Source organism: Ursus maritimus, unplaced genomic scaffold (genome assembly GCF_017311325.1).
Source record: "Ursus maritimus isolate PB19 unplaced genomic scaffold, ASM1731132v1 scaffold_27, whole genome shotgun sequence".
NCBI classification, from domain to species: Eukaryota; Metazoa; Chordata; class Mammalia; order Carnivora; family Ursidae; genus Ursus; species Ursus maritimus.
The window spans coordinates 34,527,960-34,550,642 of record NW_024425230.1 but is presented as its reverse complement, the minus strand read 5'-3'; the positions used below and the strand labels follow the sequence as shown (position 1 = coordinate 34,550,642).

Below are 22,683 nucleotides of genomic sequence, written 5' to 3'. Positions count from 1 at the left end.
CTCCAACACTTGCCCCCATCGCTGTAATTAGACCCGACTATTTTCGGTTCTCGGGGAGCGTCCAGCTTTCTTCCATCTGGGGAGCCTCGTCCTCGCCCTTTTGGGTTGGGGGGGGCCTCCTCTGTGCTCCACAGTGCCCAGTACTTCCCCCACTTCAGCACTTCCACGCGGCTGTAACTGCCAGGATACACTTCTGTGTCTTCCATCAGACAACTTCCACGCAGGGGCAGTGTTTCAGACACCGTCACACGCCCAGCCTTCGCGGAGCCGCAGAGCCCCGCCACATGCCAGCCTTCACAGCTCCAGAAGTCGCCGGGGCGTCAAGACACTCGGAGCCAGGCGCGCGGCGCCGAGCTTCGAACCCCGAGTGAGCATGCGCACCGGGGCGCGGCGGAGCGCCGTCGCCCCGCCTCCTGCACGCCGCTCCAGGAGGGGCGGGCCTCGGCCGCTCGCGCTCCCCTCCCCCACCCCTCGCTGCGCCTGCGCGGAGGGGACAACCGTTGCAGGGCGCCCACGGCCCTGAGGGGGGACGGTAGCCGTAGACACCCTCTCTTTTCGGCGCTGAAGTACCCGGCCTTGTGGCCCAGGACGTTCCCGTCGCATGGCGGAGTGCTGCGGACGATGTCCATGAAGTTCTTAGTCCTTCTAGTTGCGCTGTTGCTATGGCCTTCGTCCGTGCCGGCCGATCCGAGTGAGTGACCGACCTGCGGCGGCAGCGATCCAGGGGACACTCCTGGCGGAAGTCCCAGGTTCCGGGACCCGTCGGAGACCCGGTCCTGCAGTCCTCCCGCACCTCACTGCCCCGGGTCCTGGGCCTCCGTTGTGGAGGTGTGTCCCTCTCTTACTCGCGCCTTCCTCCGCCGCGACCTGCACGCCGCGGGCCGCGATGCAGGTGGCGGGTCCAGGCGTGACCCGGGAAGCACCGCGCAGGCTACATTGGGCTCGCCGGTGTGACCTCCTCCCCTCTGGCGGACACATTCCTTGACGTTAACCTCGTCCCCTTTTGCCAGTCTGTGCACGTGGGATAAGGGGGGGGGGGTCTACAAACTGCGGCCCCGCGGGCCAAGGCGGCCTGTTTTTGTGTGGCTGGCTGGCCAAGAATGCTTTTTACATTTTTAAAGGTGAATATAAAATGTAATCTCTCCTGACATGTGGAAAACTATGAAATTCCAATTGCATTGTTGATAAATAAAGTTTTATTGGTACACAGCCATGTTCGTTCCTTTATGAATTGTCCATGGCTGCTTTACCGCATTATAACGGCAGGGCGAAGTAGTTGCCGCAGAGATAGAATGGCCTGCGAAGCCTAAAATATTTACTCTCGGGCTCTTTACAGAAAAAGTTTGACCCCTTTGGTAAAACATGTTGAGCGTGTGGATTGTGGTGCCTGTCTGGGACACTCACTGACCGCCTAGGGACTCCCACAGTGCGTCCTCCCGTGCGCAGGAGTCACAACCTTTTTTAAGCAGAGCTGAAACTTAGGAGTTACTCCTGTCCCTCCCCAATAGCTGAAAATCAAGCCTGCTAAGACTGTTACTATGTGGTCATGTTGAGGTATTTAAGTGGCGTATCCGATATCTGATATTCCGCGCAAGACTGACGGTGAGGCTTGTCCATCTAGTCTGACTAGTTCATCGTAACACTAGTAATGTTGGGGTTGGTTTAACCAAATAAAGGTTAACAGGTAGGTGTGAAAAAAGTACCAAGGAGCATGCCAGTGATGAAAAGCTGTATTTCAGAATTGTTAAAAGGTCTTAGTTTAAAATTAGATTTAAAAAATGAAAATACAACACAACCTAAATCATAGAAAAATTCTGGATAAAGTGTCCTAGATAACAAAGTTAGTCCTTTAAATAACTAGCGCTTATGATTGTTAGCTGTTTTAAACAGAAATCTTTGTAAAATGTTTCTTCTTTGCGGTAAAGAAACAAACACCCTGAAGATGATATCTTTTCTTGATGTCTGATGGTCATTACTACTAACATCAGTTATTGCATTTTGGTAGCTATAGATAGTAAGTCACAACTGACTAACATGTATGGAGACTTTAGTTTAAGTGAGATTAATATAGTCAGAGAGTACACGCTGGGATTGCTGGATCCTCACTAATTCAGTGCAAGCTCCTGCCTGACTGCCTCATTTCATGGCCTATTCTTTTTCTTTGTGCCCTCTTCCCTAAGCTTTCTTTCTTTTTTTATTTATTATTTGAGAGAGAGTGAGAACTAGGGAGGGAGGGAGAGGGCACATATAAAGGGAGAGAGAGAGAGAGAAGCAGACTCCCCACTGAGCCTAATGCCGGGGCGGGATCCCAGGATACCGAGATCATGACCTGAGCCGAAGGCCTATTCTTAACTGGCTGAGCCACCCAGGTGCCCCCTTCCCTGAGCTTTCTTAAGGCTTGTAGGAAATGAAAAGATACTTTTCAGGAAAAAGAGCCGTTTTGTGTTCAATGTATAGATGACACAAGACATAAGGGAAATATATACAGATCATAGAAGATATCTTGAAAATGTAATTTATTTCTTTTCTACAGAAGTGGATTAAAGAATATGTAGGGCAATGTTAACATGGCTAACATGGCTTATTTTAATTTTGTTTATTTACTTTTTGGAGTAAGTACACCAAAAGAAACCAGGCTTATCCTTGTGTTTGATTTAAATCAGATTTGTATTCTTTATTTTACATGGCCACTATTCCAACATTTGTTGGTGAGAGAATCATTTAAAAAATTGTGTCATGCATCCCCAAAGGCAAAAGAAACAAAAGATAAAATGAATTTATGGGACTTCATCAAGATTAAAAGTTTCTGCACATCCAAGGAAACAGTCAGAAAAACTAAGAGGCAGCCCACGGAATGGGAGAATATATTTGCAAATGACACTACAGATAAAGGACTGGTATCCAAGATCTACAAAGAACTTCTCAAACTCAATACACGAGAAACAAATAAACAAATCAAAAAATGGGCAGAAGATATGAACAGACACTTTTCCAATGAAGACATACAAATGGCTAACAGACACATGAAAAAATGTTCAAAATCATTAGCCATCAAGGAAATTCAAATCAAAACCACACTGAGATACCACCTTACGCCAGTTAGAATGGCAAAAATAGACAAGGCAAGAAACAACAATTGTTGGAGAGGATGTGGAGAAAGGGGATCCCTCCTACATTGTTGGTGGGAATGCAAGTTGGTACAGCCACTCTGGAAAACAGTGTGGAGGTCCCTTAAAAAGTTAAAAATTGAGCTACCCTATGATCCAGCCATTGCACTACTGGGTGTTTACCCCAAAGATACAGACGTAGTGAAGAGAAGGGCCATATGCACCCCAATGTTCATAGCAGCAATGTCCACAATAGCTAAATCGTGGAAGGAGCCGAGATGCCCTTCAACAGATGACTGGATTAAGAAGTTGTGGTCCATATATACAATGGAATATTACTCAGCAATCAGAAAGAATGAGTTCTCAACATTTGCTACAACATGGACAGCACTGGAGGAGATAATGCTAAGTGAAATAAGTCAAGCAGAGAAAGACAACTATCATATGATTTCTCTCATCTATGGAACATAAGAACTAGAATGATCAGTAGGGGAAGAAAGGGATAAAGAAAGGGGGGGTAATCAGAAGGGGGAATGAAACATGAGAGACTATGGACTATGAGAAACAAACTGAGGGCTACAGAGGGGAGGGGGGTGGGGGAATGGGATAGACCGGTGATGGGTAGTAAGGAGGGCACATATTGCATGGTGCACTGGGTGTTATACACAACTAATGAATCATCGAGCCTTACATCGAAAACCGGGGATGTACTGTATGGTGACTAACATAATATAATAAAAAATCATTATTAATAAAAAAAAAAAAAAAAAAATTGTGTCATGCCAAAGAAAATGCACATAGGTTTTTATAATGAAAAGTGCAGCTTTGACTTTTTTTTTCTAGAATACTGAGACGCTTTTGAGGTCATCTTATACAGACATCATGGGTATTGTATTACGTAGTTACATTAATTGAAAACCTCAGTACTTCCTCTGACTGTCTGTACCTTTCTAATATGCCCAACCCAAGTTTAGCTAGTACCGGTTTAATCTAAGTTCAGTTTGACATGAATAAGGCTTGGGTGTATAGCAGTCTGCATTCCTATGCATGCATACATATCCTGATGGTGCTGGATAAACACCTTTTTACTATATACTTAAATTTATATACATTCAATTAATTTTCTTATATCTGAATTTTCCATACTTTTAGTTTTAAATGTTTTCCAAATTTAAAAATCATACCTCTTTAATGTATTTGTGGTATATGACTTGCTTTACTTCATAATGAGAATTCTTGTTGCTTTAAAAAAATTATAACTTCTAAAGTATCATTTACATAATAGTTATATATTTAAATACTATTAAAATAAATTGTGCAATTTGCCTTTTATAATTTTAAGTCACCAAATATTCATGAGCCTGAAGCTACAAACACAAGAATGTGAAATATTAGCTTTCGGGCTCTTTTTTATACCTCATAGATAAATTGTTTTTTCCTGGTTATCTCTTTGGATCGGTCAGCTAAAGTAGAGTTAATGATACAGGATTGTTTTAACCTCAGATTAAAAAAACCTCTTGCTTCTCTAGGTTGGTGTTTAAAAAATTCTCAGTATGTGCATTTTTGGCATTATCTTTGTCCTTAGGAAGACCTTTGTCCTAATAGACGACAGAAGGCAAGGGAAGTGGTAAAGCAGCAAACAGCAATAATTGTTGAAATGTATTGGCAAATACATTGAAAAGAAAAGCAGATTCCTTTTATCTCAAGTAAATCACATCTTACTCAAAAGAGAAAATTCACTTCCAGTGCTGCAAGTTCACTTTACACTGTTTTCAAGGCCCAAGGCTGTAGCAGTGGGAGGGTCTCTCAGACCTGTAGATGGGAGGCCATGACACACTTCATCAAGTGTTTTAGATAATGAGGGGCATGTTACCTAATATGTGAATGTCCGGAGAGTTGCCTTTGTGGGCATAGCAGTAGATGGGTTAGCCTGTCCTTTATTGTTTTATCAGAAAAAAAAGTCATCTTTCTGTTCTTTTGAGCTGTGTTTTGTGTTCTTTTGATAGGCTCTCATGTGTTTTTAAAGACTTCTTGTTTTCTGATATTAGCTGGTTGTCCCAAGACCACTTTGTATCTTCCCTACTCTGAAGGGGTTTGGCCATTCTTCTGAGGAGACAGTATTAGAGATCAAAGTATCTGGGATTACATATCAGACTTATGTGCTGGGGTAACATTGTTATTTAGGTCATTTTATTAAACAGAACTAGAAGAGATCTAGTTCAAAGTCACGAGTTTGTTTTGGTTCCAAATAAATTTTAACATTACTCCTGTGATAACCTGGTTTTTAACTCTTTACTGGAACTGAATTTGTATCCCTTTTTAAAAATATAATTTGGGATGCATGGCTGGCTCAGTTGGTGGAACATGTGACTCTTGATCTTGGGGTTGTGAGTTTGAGTCCCATGTTGGGTGTACAGATTACTTAAAAATAAAATCTTAAATAAATAAAAATATAATTTAATGAAGCTGTTTTGGTTATGTGTTGCAGCATACAGACCACCCCCCAGATTTATTATTTCTCATGGTCTATGTGTTGACTGGGCTCAGCAGGGCAGTTCTGCCTCATATGGTGGATTTGAGGTCACTCGTTCAGCTGTATTCAGCTGGAAGCTCAAGTGGGATGAGAACATCCAACATGGCCTCTTATCTTCCAAGGTCTTTCTCTACATGACTTACCATCTTTTAGTAGTCTTGCCCAAATAGCATTTCACCATGGCAGCTTGCTTCTAGGAGGGAGCTCTACAAGCCACCAGTATGTAAGCTCTTCTCAAGCCTATGGCGTGTCAGACTTTCTAATGTCTCCATAGGCCGAGACAATCATATTGGGCAATCCTGTACTTACTATGGGAATACACTAACCAAGAACATAAACACCAAGAAGTACAAAGCCATAAACTTACATTTCTTTTTCCCCCTAGCTTTATTGAGGTATAATCGACAGAACTGTAATATATTTAAAGTATACAGTGTGATAATTTAGGGGCGCCTGGGTGGCTCAGTCAGTTAAGTGTCTGCCTTCAGCTCAGGTCATGATCCCAGGGCCCTGGGATCAAGCCCCCAGTTGGATTCCTTGCTCGGTGGGAAACCTGCTTCTCCCTCTCCCTCTGCTGCTCCCTCTGCTGTTCTTTCTCGTTCTGTCAAATAAATAAATAAAATCTTTAAAAAATAAAGTATAGAAGGTGATCATTTGATGTATGTCTACATTATGAAAGGATTCCTACCATTGAGTTAATTAGTACGTCACCTCACATACTTACCTTTTTGTGTGTATCATCAACCATAGTCACCATGTTATACATTAGATCCTCAGACCTTACTCATAACTGAAAGTGTGTACCCTTTTACCAGACTCTGTATTTCTTCCACCCCAACCCTAAAGTTATATTTCTTTACCTGGAACACTTAATTAATATGAACAAAATTACTTGTTTGTTTTGTCTGTCAGCAAAAATTTAAATTAACAGATTATAGGAGGGGCACCTGGGTGGCTCAGTTGGTTAAGCATCTGCCTTCCACTCAGATCATGATCCAGGGGTCCTGAGATCAAGTCCCACATTGGGCTCCCTACTAAGTTGGGAGTCTGCTTCTCCCTCTGCCCCTACCCCCATTGTGCTGTCTCTCTCTCTCTCTCTCTCTCTCTCTCTCTCTGTCTCTCTCACTGGCTCTATTCTCTCTCTCTCAAATAAATAAAATCTTAAAAAAAAAACAAATTATAGGAAAACTGCTGGATGAATAACAAATATAATGTTTCCCTTTGTGACCATTCTTTGAGTGTACCCCACTAATGAAGCACAGTTACTAGAACTTTGATTTGAGTTGCAAGTACCTCATCTTAGTTATTTAAGTTCATTTTAATTTGAAAATGTTGGTGTGTTAGCAGGCAGTTCTTACATGATGACAGATTTCAGGTATTCTTATTTTGTATCACTTCTGTAGAATAAGGGAAGTCTATTTATGTTCCTCCTTAATGACATGGGTGGAAAATACAAGGATTTTGTTCTCCAAATTAAGGACATTCAACCAGAGTCTGGTCCACCTATACGTGATTCCATGCTTGGGTATATGTTAAGCTTTATATACATGAGTTCTTTATCAATAAAGCCATTCAGTTTTTCATTCTTGTGGTAATAAAAATCCTAGTTATATTCGAATCTTTAAAAAAAGGAGCATCCAGGGGCGCCTGGGTGGCTCAGTCGGTTAAGCGTCTGCCTTCAGCTCAGGTCATGATCCAGGGTCTGGGATCAAGTCCCACACCGGGCTCCTTGCTCAGCAGGGGGCCTGCTTCTCCCTCTCCCTCTGCCTGATGCTCTGCCTGCTTGTGATCCCTCTCTCTGTCAAATAAATAAATAAAATCTTTAAAAAAAAAAAAAAAGGAGCATCCATGATTCTTGGTTAAATTTTGAGTGTAATCACCAGATGCCATAGCAAGGTTAAAGGCCAAGGGCAAAGTAAAAATGCATTTCTTAAAGCAGAAAGACCAGAGGTATTTCATTGAACTTCTTTGTCTTCATGTGAACGTTAAGAAGTTTATCTTTTCCTCTTTACTGAGCTACCAAGTTTCCTGCAACTACATGGACCATTTTACAACTACCTTTAACCTACCATACATTTAAAAATTAACAATATTGGGCTTTAAAGCCTTTGTTTTTTAAGACATAAGTTGTATATTAAGCACATGATCAGATAGCACCCATCTTATATTGAGAGATGCAGGGTTTTTTAGAATTTCCTCTGATTTATGCTGTTTTTGAGTGTATGTCTTTGAATAACCTACATATTACATTATGTACACGTAACTTATCACAATCCATTGTTATCAATATTTTACCAGTTTGAATGAAATGTAGAAACCTTACCTCTCTTTATGTCCTTTACCCTCTCCCATTCACAATATAATTGCCTTAAATATTTCCTTTACACACATTGAGAACCACATCAGAGTATTATAAATTTTGCTTTAACTCAAACATAATTTGAAAAACTCAAGAGAAGGAAAGTTTATTGCATTTACCCATACTTTTGCTCTTCTTTTTATTCATTCTTCCTTCCCAGTGTTCTGGGATTCCTTCTAGTATCAGTTTCTTTCTGTTTAATGAACTCCATTTAGCCATTCTTATAGGGTAGGTCCTTTTTTTTTTTTTTTAAAGATTTTATTTATTTATTTGACAGAGAGAGAGACAGCCAGTGAGAGAGGGAACACAAGCAGGGGGAGTGGGAGAGGAAGAAGCAGGCTTCCCAGCAGAGCAGGGAGCCCAACACGGGGCTTGATCCCAGGACCCTGGGATCAGGCGCTGAGCCAAAGGCAGACGCTTAACAACTGAGCCACCCAGGCTCCCCTAGGGTAGGTCTTTTGACAACAATTTCTCTTAATTTCCCTTCATCTGAGAGCTGTTGATTGTTCTTTCATTCCTGAGGGATATTTTCCCTTGATAGAGAATTCTAGTTTGACAGTTTTTTTTCTTTTTCTTTAAGCACTTGACAAATATTATGCCATTTTCTTCTGACCTCCATGGTTTCTCCTGAGAATTCAAATTGTCACTCAAAATTTTTTCCACTGTAGATAAGGTGTTATTTCTGTTTTCATTCAAGATTTTTTTATTTGTCTTTAGTTTTCAGAAGTTTGACCATATGTCTTGGCATGGATTTCTTTTGGTTTATTCTGTTTGAGGTTCACTTAGCTTTTTGCATCTGTAAGTTCATGTCTTTTGCCAAACTTGGGATTTTTTTTTTGAGCCATTATTATGTCTTTGAGTACTTTTCCAGACTTACCTTCTTCTTCCCTTCCAAGACGTGGATGACATGAATGTTAGATCTTTTTGTTATGGTCTCACACATCTCTGAGGCTCTGTTCATTTCTTTTTCAGTCTATTTTCTGTTTTTCACATTGAGTATTTGCTGCTGTTCTGTCTTCGAGTTCACGGATTCTTTCCACTTTCTCCTCCATTCTGCTGTTAAGACTATCCATTAAGTTTTTTTCATTTCAGTCTTTGTGTTTTTCAGTTCTAAAATTTCAGTTTGGTTCGTCTGTATATATTCTATTTCTTTGCTGAGATTTTCTAATTCTTTGCTGAGAGTTTCTATTTTTCTTTTCCTTTTAAAATATTTATTTTAGAGAGAGAGAGTGCAAGCAGGGGGAGGGACGGAGAGAAAGAGGGAGAGAAGCAGCCTCCCCACTGGGCATAGAGCCCGATGCAGGGCTTGATCCCATGACCCTGAGATCATGACCCTGAACTGAAATCAAGAGTCAGATGCTCAGCCTACTGAGCCACCCAGGCGCCCCAAGACTTTCTATTTTTCAGTTGTGTCAAGCATGTTCGTAATTGCTTGTTGAAGCATTTTTGTGATGCTGCGTTTAAACCCTGTCAGATGATACTATCATCTGTGTCATCTTTGTGTTGGTATCTGTTGTCTGCTTTTTCTCATTCAAATGGAGATTTTCTTGGTTCTTGTGACCAGTGGCTTTTGATTAGAACCTGAACATTTGGGGTATTATGTTGTAAGACTCTGGATCTTATTTAAATCTTCTGTTACAGATTTAAATAGGTCTCTGAGCCTCTTGAGTGGTGGAAGACAACCGTTGCCTTGTTACCACAGGTCCCAGCTCCTCACACAGCCTTCTCTACTGGAAGGGAAGGTATTAATTCATGCTTGGTAGCAACATTTCTATGGGATAAGGGCAGAGGGGTTGGAGCACATTGCTGAAGCCTGATGAGGGTAAAAGTCTGGGCTCTCCACTCAGTGTTTGCTAGTGGCTGTAGGGCTACAGTTTTCTGTGGTGTTTGGCTGGAATAGAGTGATTATTGCCTAAAGTTTTCTGTCTTGCTAGGCTACCCTTTTACTTGTCTTTGGCTATGGGAGCAGTATTTTCTTGGAGACTTTTTTGTCTATGTCCATTGGTGTTTCTGGGTTGCTGACTTCTCCAGTCCCTAGTCTGGGGTATGTGTGGCAAAAAGAAAACCCAGGGAACTCGTTGCTAAGTCATGTCCTCGGATCTTGAAGTTCCTAGTTGATCTGTCTTCTCTCTGGCTTTCAGAATGCACATTTTATATATGGTGTCCAGGGTTTTTAACTGTGCTTAGTAGGAAGAATAGGGGAAAAGTACATGACCTGTTTTTATTTTTAATTTTGGTCAAAATATGTTGGAATTAGGCTTGCAATGATTTTGTTTGTATTATTTTCCAGTTTGTATATAAAGTAGTAGATATTAGAAAGGAGAAAGAAGTCTTAATTGACCATCAGACATCCAAATTATTTAGATAGAATTCTTTATCGGACTAGCGATTCATAATACTCCACCTAAATAACTTACAGAGAATGTAAATAAATTCAACATTTTGAGAGTTTGTTTAAAGTTCTCTAAATTTTCAATTTTATAGGCAATTAACCAGTATACATTACTTTACTAGCAACATTCCTTTTAATTTACAAGCAGTTTGATGACAAACCTTAATGTTTTTAAGTCTTTAGCTAAATACATGTTTTTAGTTTAAATGTTAGCTTATAGGTCCATAATTAAAAATGGCAGTAGATATAACCAAGTTAATGTCAAAATAAAATACAATTCATATTAAATATTATCAGAGAATTATAGCACTCAAAAACTCTACATAAGACATTTTAATGGAAAAATTCTATTGGTCATTATGATCTTATTGTATAGGTTTCATAATAACTAATTTTTAAGACACCAGATATTTGGTTTATAGCACATTGCAAGGGAAACTGCATATTCACATTATAATTATTATGTTTTTCAATACATGTCTCAAAAGTTTAGATATATTAGCTTAATGCAAAAATCCAAATTCTGCCTAGATTTGGATAGCCCCTGTTTACTTTCTAGTTTTGTATTCTGTGATAACAACATGATCACCACACAAATGAAACACATAAAAAAATGCTTTTTTAAAAAGTAAAGTTTTTTATAAGACCTAAATTTTACCAATATTCTGGAATTTTAAATTGTAGCATTAAGTAATAAACTCCCCAAAGAAATATTAAAATTACCTAGTTTTACATAGACCTGTATTTTATTATTCTTTTTTTTTTTTAAAGATTTTATTTATTTATTTGACAGAGATAGAGACAGCCAGCGAGAGAGGGAACACAAGCAGGGGGAGTGGGAGAGGAAGAAGCAGGCTCCTAGCGGAGGAGCCTGATGTGGGGCTCGATCCCATAACGCTGGGATCACGCCCTGAGCCGAAGGCAGATGCTTAACTGCTGTGCCACCCAGGCGCCCCTGTATTTTATTATTCTTTAAAGTAAAGATATTTCATATAGAAGTTCTCAAATATGAATTACATGTATATTTTTTTAAAATTATGTCCCCCCTCCTTTTTTTTTTTAACCAAAGAAAGGATGGGAGCGGTTTAGTTTTCCTTTTTAATTCAGCTTAGAAACTATTGATTCTTTGCCCAAGATTTAAGGTGACATGTTTTTCTTTTCTTAAAACTTTAGTCTCAAAGAAACTAGGTATGTTACTGTATAAGATTTTTAATATTAGCATGTTATTACTATCATTATATTTTGTTGTAATTTTTGGCATGCTGTTACTTCTTAGGAGCATAGAATCTTTTTTCTTTGTTTTTTTCATTTTTGAGTGTAAGGTTTTTCTGGAAAAAAAATTTAGTTAAAACAGTTAATGCATAATACCATTTTAGCTTACCAATTAGGAAATCTCTCCAGAAACAAATAAAGGTGTAGCCTTTTGGATTTTTACAAAAAACACATCTATATATATCCACTCTTTTACATAGACATTGTAGAAGAAATTATTTGGCTTTTTACACCTGTTACCAATTGAAGTTTTATGTAGGCAATTAGATATTTTAATTGATGCTTGATAGTACATTTTTAAGAACTTGAGACTTCCAAACATCGTTTTTAAAACTCAATTAATGGGGCACCTGGGTGGCTCAGTTGGTTAAGCATCTGCCTTCAGCTCAGGTCATGATCCAGACCGAGGTCCTGGGATCGAGCCCCACAGGGGCTCCCTGCTCAGCAGGGAGTCTGCTTTTCCCTTTCCCTCTCCCTCTGTGTACTCTCTCTCTCTTTCTCTCAAGTAAATAAATAAACCTTTAAAAATAAAGCAAAATAAAACTCAATTAGTATGCAGTATATTTGCATAGAAAATAGAGCACTAGGTTTTCTTGGGGTGGTTTGTTAAAAAAAATAAGCCATGGGGCGCCTGGGTGGCATAGCGGTTAAGTGTCTGCCTTCGGCTCAGGGCGTGATCCCGGCGTTATGGGATCGAGCCCCACATCAGGCTCCTCCGCTATGAGCCTGCTTCTTCCTCTCCCACTCCCCCTGCTTGTGTTCCCTCTCTCGCTCTTTGTCTCTATCTCTGTCAAATAAATAAATAAAATCTTTAAAAAAAAAATAAGCCATGTAATGTACATGTGTTAAAATCATTATTTGTTGTTTAAAATGACTGACTAGAGCTAAAAATCACATTTTTTAATTTTTAAAAATTTGTAATATCTCTGGCCACAGAAACCATAGCTTCTCAGCTGAGACAGGGGAACCAAACCACTCCTAAATCTGGTAGAAGAAAAAAATCTTATGAGCTATACCATCATATCCATAATCTTAAATTTAAGAAATTTTATATTATTTTGTCTTAGTCAAAAGTAATAAAATTGATGGCATAATGAAACTGGGAAATATAGCTCAGTTTATAGAATGTCTTTAATTCTACTAACTGAAATGAAAATAACATCTATTGATAAAATCAAGTTTTTATTAACTAGCTCTTTAAAAATGATTTTTTGTTCTCTTTATGTTAATGTCTAGTAACATATAACATAATGTCCAGTAACTATAATGCAAAACAAAGTGATAAGCATGACATTTTAAATATATACATACAATAAAGTTCACAAATTGGAGGCTTAATGAATTTTTATGGTTAATGCCCTTATGTAACCAATGCCTGAACCAAGTGACAAAATATTACCAGCCTGGACTAGTTTACAAGTATTATATTTTAATGCATGCAACTAGTTAAAAACTTTGATAGAGGGGCGCCTGGGTGGCTCGGTTGGTTAAGTGATGGACTCTTGATGTTGGCTCAGTTCATGATCCTAGGGTTTTGAGATCGAGTCCCATGTCAGGCTGAGCCCAGAGTCTGCTTGAGATTCTCTCCCTCTCCTCTGCCCCTCCCACCACTCACTTGCACTCACGCACTTTCTCTCTCTCTCAAATAAGTAAATAAAATGTTAAAAAAAATAAAAAACAAGGGGCGCCTGGGTGGCACAGCGGTTAGGCGTCTGCCTTCGGCTCAGGGCGTGATCCTGGCGTTCTGGGATTGAGCCCCACATCAGGCTCCTCTGCTATGAGCCTGCTTCTTCCTCTCCCACTCCCCCTGCTTGTGTTCCCTCTCTCACTGGCTGTCTCTATCTCTGTTGAATAAATAAATAAAATCTTTAAAAAAAATAAAAAACAAAATAAAAAACAAATAAGTAAATAAATAAAAATAAAATATTGCATAGAAATTTAAGTGACTGGAATTTCCTAAATTTGTTACACTTCCAAAACTGGATTTCTCCTGAAATAACTTCTATAGAGAGAAAGATTATTCATGTAGCTACATGAATCAGTAGGTTAACCAAATAAGATTCTTGAATATGACAGGTCAAACTGCTTATATTTTTCATCCATCTCAAAGTGTACTAAAAAAAACAGGCTTCTTTTAAACTCTAGTACTGTAATGCTGCTACCAAGAAAGAACTGTCACTTAAAACATTAACAATCTCAAATGAAAATTAAGCAATTAGAATAGAGAATATATCAGCCTCTGGTGTATTTAACAACAAAACGGTTTTAAAAATTACACATAACCCCAAACAAGATAATTTGACCATTTATTAGTTGGAATGGAATGTAGTCAGATTATCCAAAAGCAATTGTAATGTTCAACCTTGTTATTAGTCTGTAGTTTTATGGGAAGTTTTAATATTAATAAATTGTTATTGACAGAACCAGTATATATGTCAGTTTTAATCAAGATTTCCAGCTAAAGTAATAGTTGTATGGCTTATTATATTATAAAAGGGAATGCAATTATAATTGAGATGAGGGTTTAAAATTCAGGTTGGTGTACTTTAAGTTAATGTTAAAAGTCAATTGGAAAAGATCAGTAAAAATTAATGTCTGTACATATATATTTTTTAGTTCTGTTGACTAAGATGGCCTAATAACAATGTCACTCTGTAATGCTAGTTTTGATAAGTACTTCTGGCCCTCAGATTTTTGTCTCTGATATTGTTTTCCACAAAAAGAAACTAGGATTCCTTGAACAGATAGCTGATTTTCATCTTTAGGCAAATAAGTACAGATTGGAGGGGTAAGGATGAGAGTGGGATAGGAGATGGCAGGGAGGCAGGCAGTAGTAACTACCAGAGAACAAGCAAGGATCCTTTAAAAATTCAGAGGTTCCCTCAAAAGGACAGGAGATAGCTTACAGTGGCTCCAACTGGTTAAGTTATGATCATATGAACATAAAAAAAGAAAATGGTAATATAAGACTGTTTAAAAATGTCTGAGTCGGGGCACCTGGTTGGCCCAGTTGGTTAAGCATCTGCCTTTAGCTCAGATCATGATCCCAGGTCCTGGAATTGAACCCCTCATGGGGCTCCCTGGCTCAGCAGGGAGCCTGCTTCTCCCTCTCCCTCTGACTGCCACTCCCCCTGCTTGTGCTCTCTCTCTCTCTCTGTCAAATAATAAAATCTTTTTAAAAATCCTTTTAAAAAAACATATGAGTCATAATGAAACTCAAAAGTGTAAGAACAACTGTTCAAATACTTAATACTTGGGGTGAATTTTATTCAAATGCTTAAAAATATTGTTTACATTTAATTTTATTTATGAGACCCAGATAGGCAAAAGTGTTTCCTTACACAAAAACTAATACAAACCAGTGCTTACAAGAAGATCTTACTTTCTCCCTATAAAATATTTATGGACAGACTCATGATTCTTTTGCCAACCTACCCCCCACCAGCCCTGCCCCACCGGAGGCTACTCACCAACAGGATTCAGATATGCTACCATATTATTTCAGAAGGTAATGAAATGTGTCAAGATGGTCCATTCACACTAAGGTGTTCTCTGAAGTGATCCTGATAGCTATACCACAACAGGATAAAGAGAATTTGATGCCAAAGCCAAGTGACCTTTTAAATGTGCTTAAAACATATAGAATTATGCTCTTTATTTACATTTGTTTGCTTGTTGATGGGTTTGGTAATTGTTGCTGGTGGCTATTTTAACTTCTTTCTTTGCCCTTTGTGGTTCTTAAAAAGAATGGAGTGGATGAAAACATCCCCACAGACAATGTTAGAAGCCAAGAACTTACACACTAGGCCTTCCACTTTCCTGGTCCAAAATAATCTTGCCCTGAATATTTTATTTGTACCATGTAGTCATAGGAGATGAAATGAGAAAGAATTTATTTGTGTTGCTTACTCTTCAGATGAAAAATATCCAATTTTTTAGATTCTTGGTTTTGTGGCTTTAAGACCAAGAACACCTAATGACTTTAAAATGCATAAGAGGCATATTTCAATAAAAAATTTAAATGTTGATCAAATGTAATAGTATATATATTATGATCCTATTTATGTAAATATATTATGGATAATCTTGACTGTTAAAAAACGTATCAGATGGCAATACTCCCAAATTGATCTACAGATTCAACACACTCTCTATCACAATCCTAGCTTCCTTTTTTTGCAGAAATTAACAAGCTGATTAAAATTCGTATGGAATTACAAGGCCCCCAGATTGTCATAACAATCCTGAAAAAGAGCAAAGTTCAAGGACTCACACTTTATGATTTCAAAACTTACTATATACCTTCAGTAATCAAGACAGTGTAGTACTGGCATAAGAATAGACATATAGATGAATGAAACTGAGTCAAGAGTCCAGAAAGGACCTCTTACATTAATGGTCAATTGATTTTCAACAAGGATACCAAGATAATTCAGTGGGGAAAAGAATAGTCTTTTCAGCAAATGGTGCTGGGACACCAGGCAAAGGAATGAATTTGGACCTTTACCTCAAACCATATATAAAAGTTAATTCAAGCTAGATCATAGATCTAAATGTAAAACCTAAAACTATCGAACTCTTAGATGAAAATGTAGGTGTAAGTCTTTGTGCCCTTGGATCTGGCAACAGTTTCTTAGATATGACATCAAAAGCATAGCAGCCTCAATAAAATAGATAAATTGAACCACATTAAAATTAAAAACTTTTGTGCTGCAAATGATAACCTTAAGAAAATGAAAATATAACTAACGAGTAGAAGAAAATATTTTCAATCATATATATGACAAAGGACTGGTCTCCAAAATATATAAAGAATACTTACAACTCAAAAAGACAAACCAATTTAAAAATGGGAAAAGTATCAGAATACAGATTTCTCCAAAGAAGATACACAGATGGCCAACAGACATGTGAAAAGATGTTCAGTATCATTAGCTATTATGAGAAATACAAGTCAAAACTACAATGTGTCATGACTTAACACCCACAAGGATGGCTATAATCAAAAGGGCGGATAATAAGTATTGGGATGATATGGAGAAATTGGAACCCTCATATATTGATGGGAATGCAACTGCTTTGGCATTTCCTCAAAGGTTAAACATAATATTACCATATGACCTAGTAATTCCACTCCTAGACGTGTTCAAGAGAAATGAAAGCATACGTCCACACAAAAACTTGTACATGAACATAACAGTATTACCCATTATCACTAAAAAATAGAAACAAGCCAAATGTGTAGCAACTGATGAATTCATAAACAAAATGTGGTATATCCATACAATGGAATATTATTTGGTCATAAAAAAGAATGAAATACTGACATGTGCTACAATATGGATGAGTCTTAAAAACATTCTGCTGAGTGAAAGAAGCCAATCACAAAAGAACACATATTGTGTGATTTCATTTATATAAAACATTAAGAATAGGCAAATCCATAGAGACAGAAAGTAGTTTAGTATTTATGGGTTTATTTTGGGGATAATGAAACTGTTTCAAACTTAGATTGTGGTGATGGTTGCATAACTGTGAATATACTAAGTATCATTGAATTGTATACTTTAAAATATGTAAAAGATAAGTTATAAAGTAGTAACCCTTAGGGATTTTTAATCCCTAATATTGTAATTTACTTAAAATTATGTTAATACAATGTTACCTTAGAGATTGATAAAATCTAATAAAAGAAAATTAACAGAACTTAAACAAATTTAGTTAAACTTATGTGATCTAAATTTGTATTAGGCTATTTAGTAAGGTAAGGGCCAGTTAGAAGAAGCACAGGGGCTTTCTGAAGGTTGGAGCTATTTAACTACAATATTTATGATGTTGTTGATAAATTTCAGACTTAGAAATTTAGAAAAATATAAAAACTGCCTCCTTTGCCTAAAATAAGAGAAATTTTTTTAATGCCCAGATTGTCTCCCTTATTAATAATTATCATACTATTAGCTAAGAAACAAAACCAAACAAAATACCCCAAAACTAAACAAACCCAAAACCAAAACAAACCAAAACAAAGGAGTCTTTAGACCAGCAGATTTATTGTAAACATAACATGACATTTAGTTTTCCTCTACAGCATTCTTTCTTTAAATTATGTTATGTTAGTTACCATACAGTATTTCATTAGTTTTTGATATAGTGTTCCATGCTTCATTGTTTGCATATAACACCCAGTGTTCATTGTAATACGTGCCCTCCTTAATACCCATCACCACGCTAATCCATCCCTCCACCCTCCTCCCCTCTGAAACCCTCAGTTTGTTTCCTGGAGTCCATAGTCTCTCATGGTTCATCTTCCCTTCCAATTCTCCCCCTTCATTTTTCCCTTCCTTCTCCTAATGTCCTCCATGCTATTCCTTACGTTCCACATGTAAGTGAAACCATATGATAATTGTCTTTCTCTGCTTGACTTATTTCACTTAGCATTATCTCCTCCAGTTCCATCCATGTTGATGCAAATCTTAGGTAATCCTTTCTGATGGCTGAGTAATATTCGATTGTATATATGGACCACATCTTCTTTATCCATTCATCTGTTGAAGGACATCTTGGCTCTTCTCACAGTTTGGCTATTGTGGACATTGCTGCTATGAACATTGTGGTGCATGTGGCCCTTTTTTTCACTACATCTGTATCTGGGGTAAATACCCAGTAGCGCAATTGCTAGGTCATAGAGTAGCTCTATTTTCAACTTTTTGAGGAACCTCCAAATAAACATTTGTTATTTCCTGCCTTATTAATTTTTGGCATTCTAACAGTTGTAAGGTGGTCTCTCAATGTGGTTTTGATTTGAATTTCTCTGATGGCTAATGATGCTGAACATTTTTTCATGTGTCTGTTAGCCATTCATGTGTCTTCTTTGGAGAAGTGTCTGTTCATATCTTCTGACCATTTTTTGACTTGATTATTTGTTTTTTGGGTGTTGAGTTTGAGAAGTTCTTTATAGATCGTGGATACCAGCCCTTTATCTGTAATGTCATTTGCAAGTATCTTTTCCCATTCCGTGGGTTGCCTCTTTGTTTTGTTGACCATTTCCTTTGCTGTGCAGAAGCTTTTTATCTTGATGAAGTCCCAAAAGTTCATTTTTGCGTTTGTTTCCCTTGCCTTTGGGGACCTGTCTTGAAAGAAGTTGCTGTGGCCGATGTCGAAGAGGTTACTGCCTATGTTCTCCTCTAGGATTTTGATAGATTCCTGTCTCACATCGAGGTCTTTCATCCATTTGGAGTTTATCTTTGTGTATGGTGTAAGAGAATGGTTGGGTTTCATTCTTCTGTATATAGCTGTCCAATTTTCCCAGCACCATTTATTGAAGAGACTGTCTTTTTTCCAATTGGATGTCTCTTCCTGCTTATAGAATTTTATAGAAAAATTTCTTACCTATGACTATTTCCTTAAGATAAAATAGTGGAGGTACAATTAATTTACATACTTGCCAGCATTTGGTTCATTCATTCAATCATTCATTTAACAAATGTTTTTTGACTGTCTGCTATTGCTCTAGGCACTGGGTAGAACAGGGGATATAGAGAACAAAGCAGACATGGTCCCAGCTTTCAAAGAGCTTACAATATGTAGTAGTTAAAAAAAATTAAACAAATATATGTAGTTAAGATTATCTTAAATTCTATAAAGAAAAGACCAGTGTGCTAGTGAGAAACTAATGAAGGACATGAGGATCATAAAGGAAGAAAAGTTACCTTTTTTTTTTTTAAGTAGGCTCCCTACCCAGCAACAGCCCAACATGGGGCTTGAACTCATGACCCTGAGATCGAGACCTGAGCTGAGATCAAGAGTCAGATGCTTAATTGACTGAGTCACCCAGGTGCCCTAGGAAGTTACTTCTTTTCTAAGGAATTAACTATACACATGCCAATCCTAGGTTTTACTGTTTTTTATATTTTTTTACCTGCTTGACTGATGAAATAAAGATCGCTTTAACTTGCATTTCTTTTATGAACAGTGAACTTTAACAACTTTTCATGTTAACTGGCTTTTATTTTATTTCTTGTACTCTCTTCTTCTGTCTTTATTTGGCCATTCTATGAGAAGGAAAGTTGTGTTTTGAAAGTATTGTTTGTTGATTGAAGTTTTATATTGCATTGCTCACTTTAAATCAGATTTTATTATTTTCCTCAAAATAAACTCAAACCTAACTGACTTTTTGCTTCTGTGTGAAGTGGGTGTATTCTTTTTTTTTTTTTTTTTAAATGATTATCTATTCAAGTTTCTTTTTTTTTTTTTTAAAGAATTTATTTATTTATTTGACAGAGATAGAGACAGCCAGCGAGAGAGGGAACACAAGCAGGGGGAGTGGGAGAGGAAGAAGCAGGCTCATAGCGGAGGAGCCTGATGTGGGGCTCGATCCCATAACGCCGGGATCACGCCCTGAGCCGAAGGCAGACGCTTAACCGCTGTGCCATGAAGTGGGTGTATTCTTTTATATGTCATTGACTGTCAGTTCCTATGCATACTTTGTAGTAATAAAAACATCAAATTTGGATCAGTGTTTGACATTTTTCGAAAGAAGACATGCAGATGGCCAACAGACACATGAAAAGATGCTCATCTTCAGTCATCATCAAGGAAATGCAATTCAAAACTACAATGGAATATCACTTCACACCTGTCAGAATGGCTGAAATCAACACAAGAAATAATAGTTGTTGGCAAGGATGTGGAGAAAGGGGAATCCTCTCGCACTGTTGGTGAGATTGCAAACTGGTGCAACCACTGTGGAAAACAGTATGGAGGCGGTTCCTCAAAAAGTTAAAAATAGAACTACCCTATGATCCAGCAACTGCACTACTAAGTATTTACCCCAAAACTACAAAAATACTAATTCAAAGGAGTACATGCACCTTAATGTTTATAGTGGCATTATCTACAATAGCCAAATTATGGAAACAGTGCATATGTCCATCAACTGATGAATGGATAAAGATGAAGTGGTATATGTATACAATGGAATATTACTCATCTATAAAAAAGAATGAAATCTTACATTTGCAATGACGTGGATAGAGCTAGAGAGTATTATGCTAAATGAAATAAATCAGTCTGAGAAAGACTAATACCATATGATTTCACTCATATGTGGAATTTAAGAAACAAAACAAAAAAACAAATCAAAGGGAAAAACAAAAGAGAGAGAGGCAAACAAGAAACAGATTCCAAACTCTAGAGAAGAAACCGATCTTTACGAGAGGGGAGGTGGGTGGGGGAATGGGTGAAATAGGTGATGCGGATTAAAGAGAGCACTTGTCATGATGAGCACTGGGTATTGTATGGAAGTGTCGAATCACTGTATTGTACACCTAAACTAATGTGACACTGTATGTTGACTACCTGGAATTTCAATAAAAATTTTAAAAAAATAAAAAGAGTAAAACAAGTTTTTGGATCAGTTTTAAAAAATATTTCTAAATACATCTTAATATATGAAAGGGATGTATTTTCATCCAGTTGACAGTAGAGCAAATTTTGTATATTTTACTTACATATTGATTGATTGTATTTTAATATTTACATGTATTTTAAAAGAGAATTGTATTCATCCAGGACAATTTTATTATCATGCTTCTATTTTGCCAGCATCCTTGTGTCATCTTTTTATGACAACATTGTGTAGTTGTTATGTGTACCTGCTTTGAAATATGGCAGCATCTGTTTGAATGCCATTATTACCACCTACAAATCAAATACAATCTTAGGCAAATTACTTATTCTTTCTAAGTGTCCTTATTTTCCTCTTTATAAAAACACTCCTCACGTTCAAAGCCCTTAGTATAGTGCCAGGCACATAGTAATTGCTCAGTCGGAAGTATTACGGTCTTTTCAATCACTGTCTTCCAATTTTCCCCTTCAGATTTCATGCCACTTTTGTTCCTACAGTTGTTTTCCCATTTTGTTTGCTTTTCTGTTATTCCTGTCAGGTGACTAATTCTCCCTGTACTATTTCGAGAAGAGAAGTGCAGACAGTCTCAAGCACAACTGTGACATCTGTATCTGTGATTCCTGTTAAACCTTAAGCCTGCTTAGCAGGGAGCCATCCTGCTTACTCGAGGCACCGGAAAGCAGCATCATGGTTTCTAAAGGTGGAAGAGCTTCTTACCTTATCCACATTCTGAGACATTGCTATGTTTGGTTGGATCACTAACTGGTAAAGAGGATAGAGAGGGGATTATAAAGCACACCAGTGTAAACTACACATAGCCAATGTGTAAAAACTCAACTTCTAGCAGCATAGTCTGGTCTTTGTAAGAATTTGAATTTTGTTCATCTTTCTAGTAATTTCTGAAGAATGGGGAAAGCAGGTTTTCCTAGTGGCCAGGGCCATTGGTCAGGATGTTTGAGGCTTGACTATCTTTGACTATCTTGCCTGCAAACATTTGTATAAAGATCAAATTGTTTTTGCAAAAGCAGTCCTGATTCGTGGAACTGAGAAGTCAATATGAAGTATGTAGATGTTTTAAGGGTACAAAAGTAGGAGGTGGGAAGTGGGTAGGGAGAGGACAGATTCAACAATAGAACAATATGGAGACCAAGGGTTCATGAAGAAGAGAAGAAAAACAAGGTAGAAGATAGGGTGCTGTACTCTTCGGCAGCCAAGAACAGGTTTTTTTAATGTTGCCTAAGTAACAGTATAAAGGACTATTGAGTACTTCAATTTTTTTTAGGAATCAGCTAGCAGTAAGGATCTCCTTTTCCTGTACTTTGACAACCTGGATGTCCTTTTTACTACTTTGAGAAGGGAGAAGTTAAATGATTGAAAATGGAATGTTTAGGGCACCTGGGTGGCTCATTTGGTTAAGTGTTTGCCTTTGGCTCAGGTCATGATCCCGGGGTCCTGGGATAGAGTCCACATAGGTCTCCCTGCTCAGCGGGGAGTCTGCTTCTTCCTCTCCCTATGCCCCTTCCCCCTGCCCTTGCTCTCTCTCTCAAATAAATAAAATCTTTTAAAAAAATAAAAATAAAAATGGAATGTTTAGCAACAATCCAATGGCAGTGT

At 37.8% G+C, this 22,683-nt stretch overlaps 1 protein-coding gene across 1 annotated transcript in view; it reads left to right on the top strand.

Annotated features, from left to right (window-relative positions):
* Positions 1–488: 488 nt before the first annotated feature.
* The window catches only part of SPESP1 (sperm equatorial segment protein 1), a 29,648-nt gene continuing 7,453 nt past the window's right edge, over positions 489–22,683 (top strand). Inside the window, exon 1 of the mRNA XM_008708540.2 lies at positions 489–691. Coding sequence (XP_008706762.2) covers positions 622–691 — 70 coding nt within the window. The 5' untranslated portion in view covers positions 489–621. The remainder of the gene's footprint in view (positions 692–22,683) is intronic.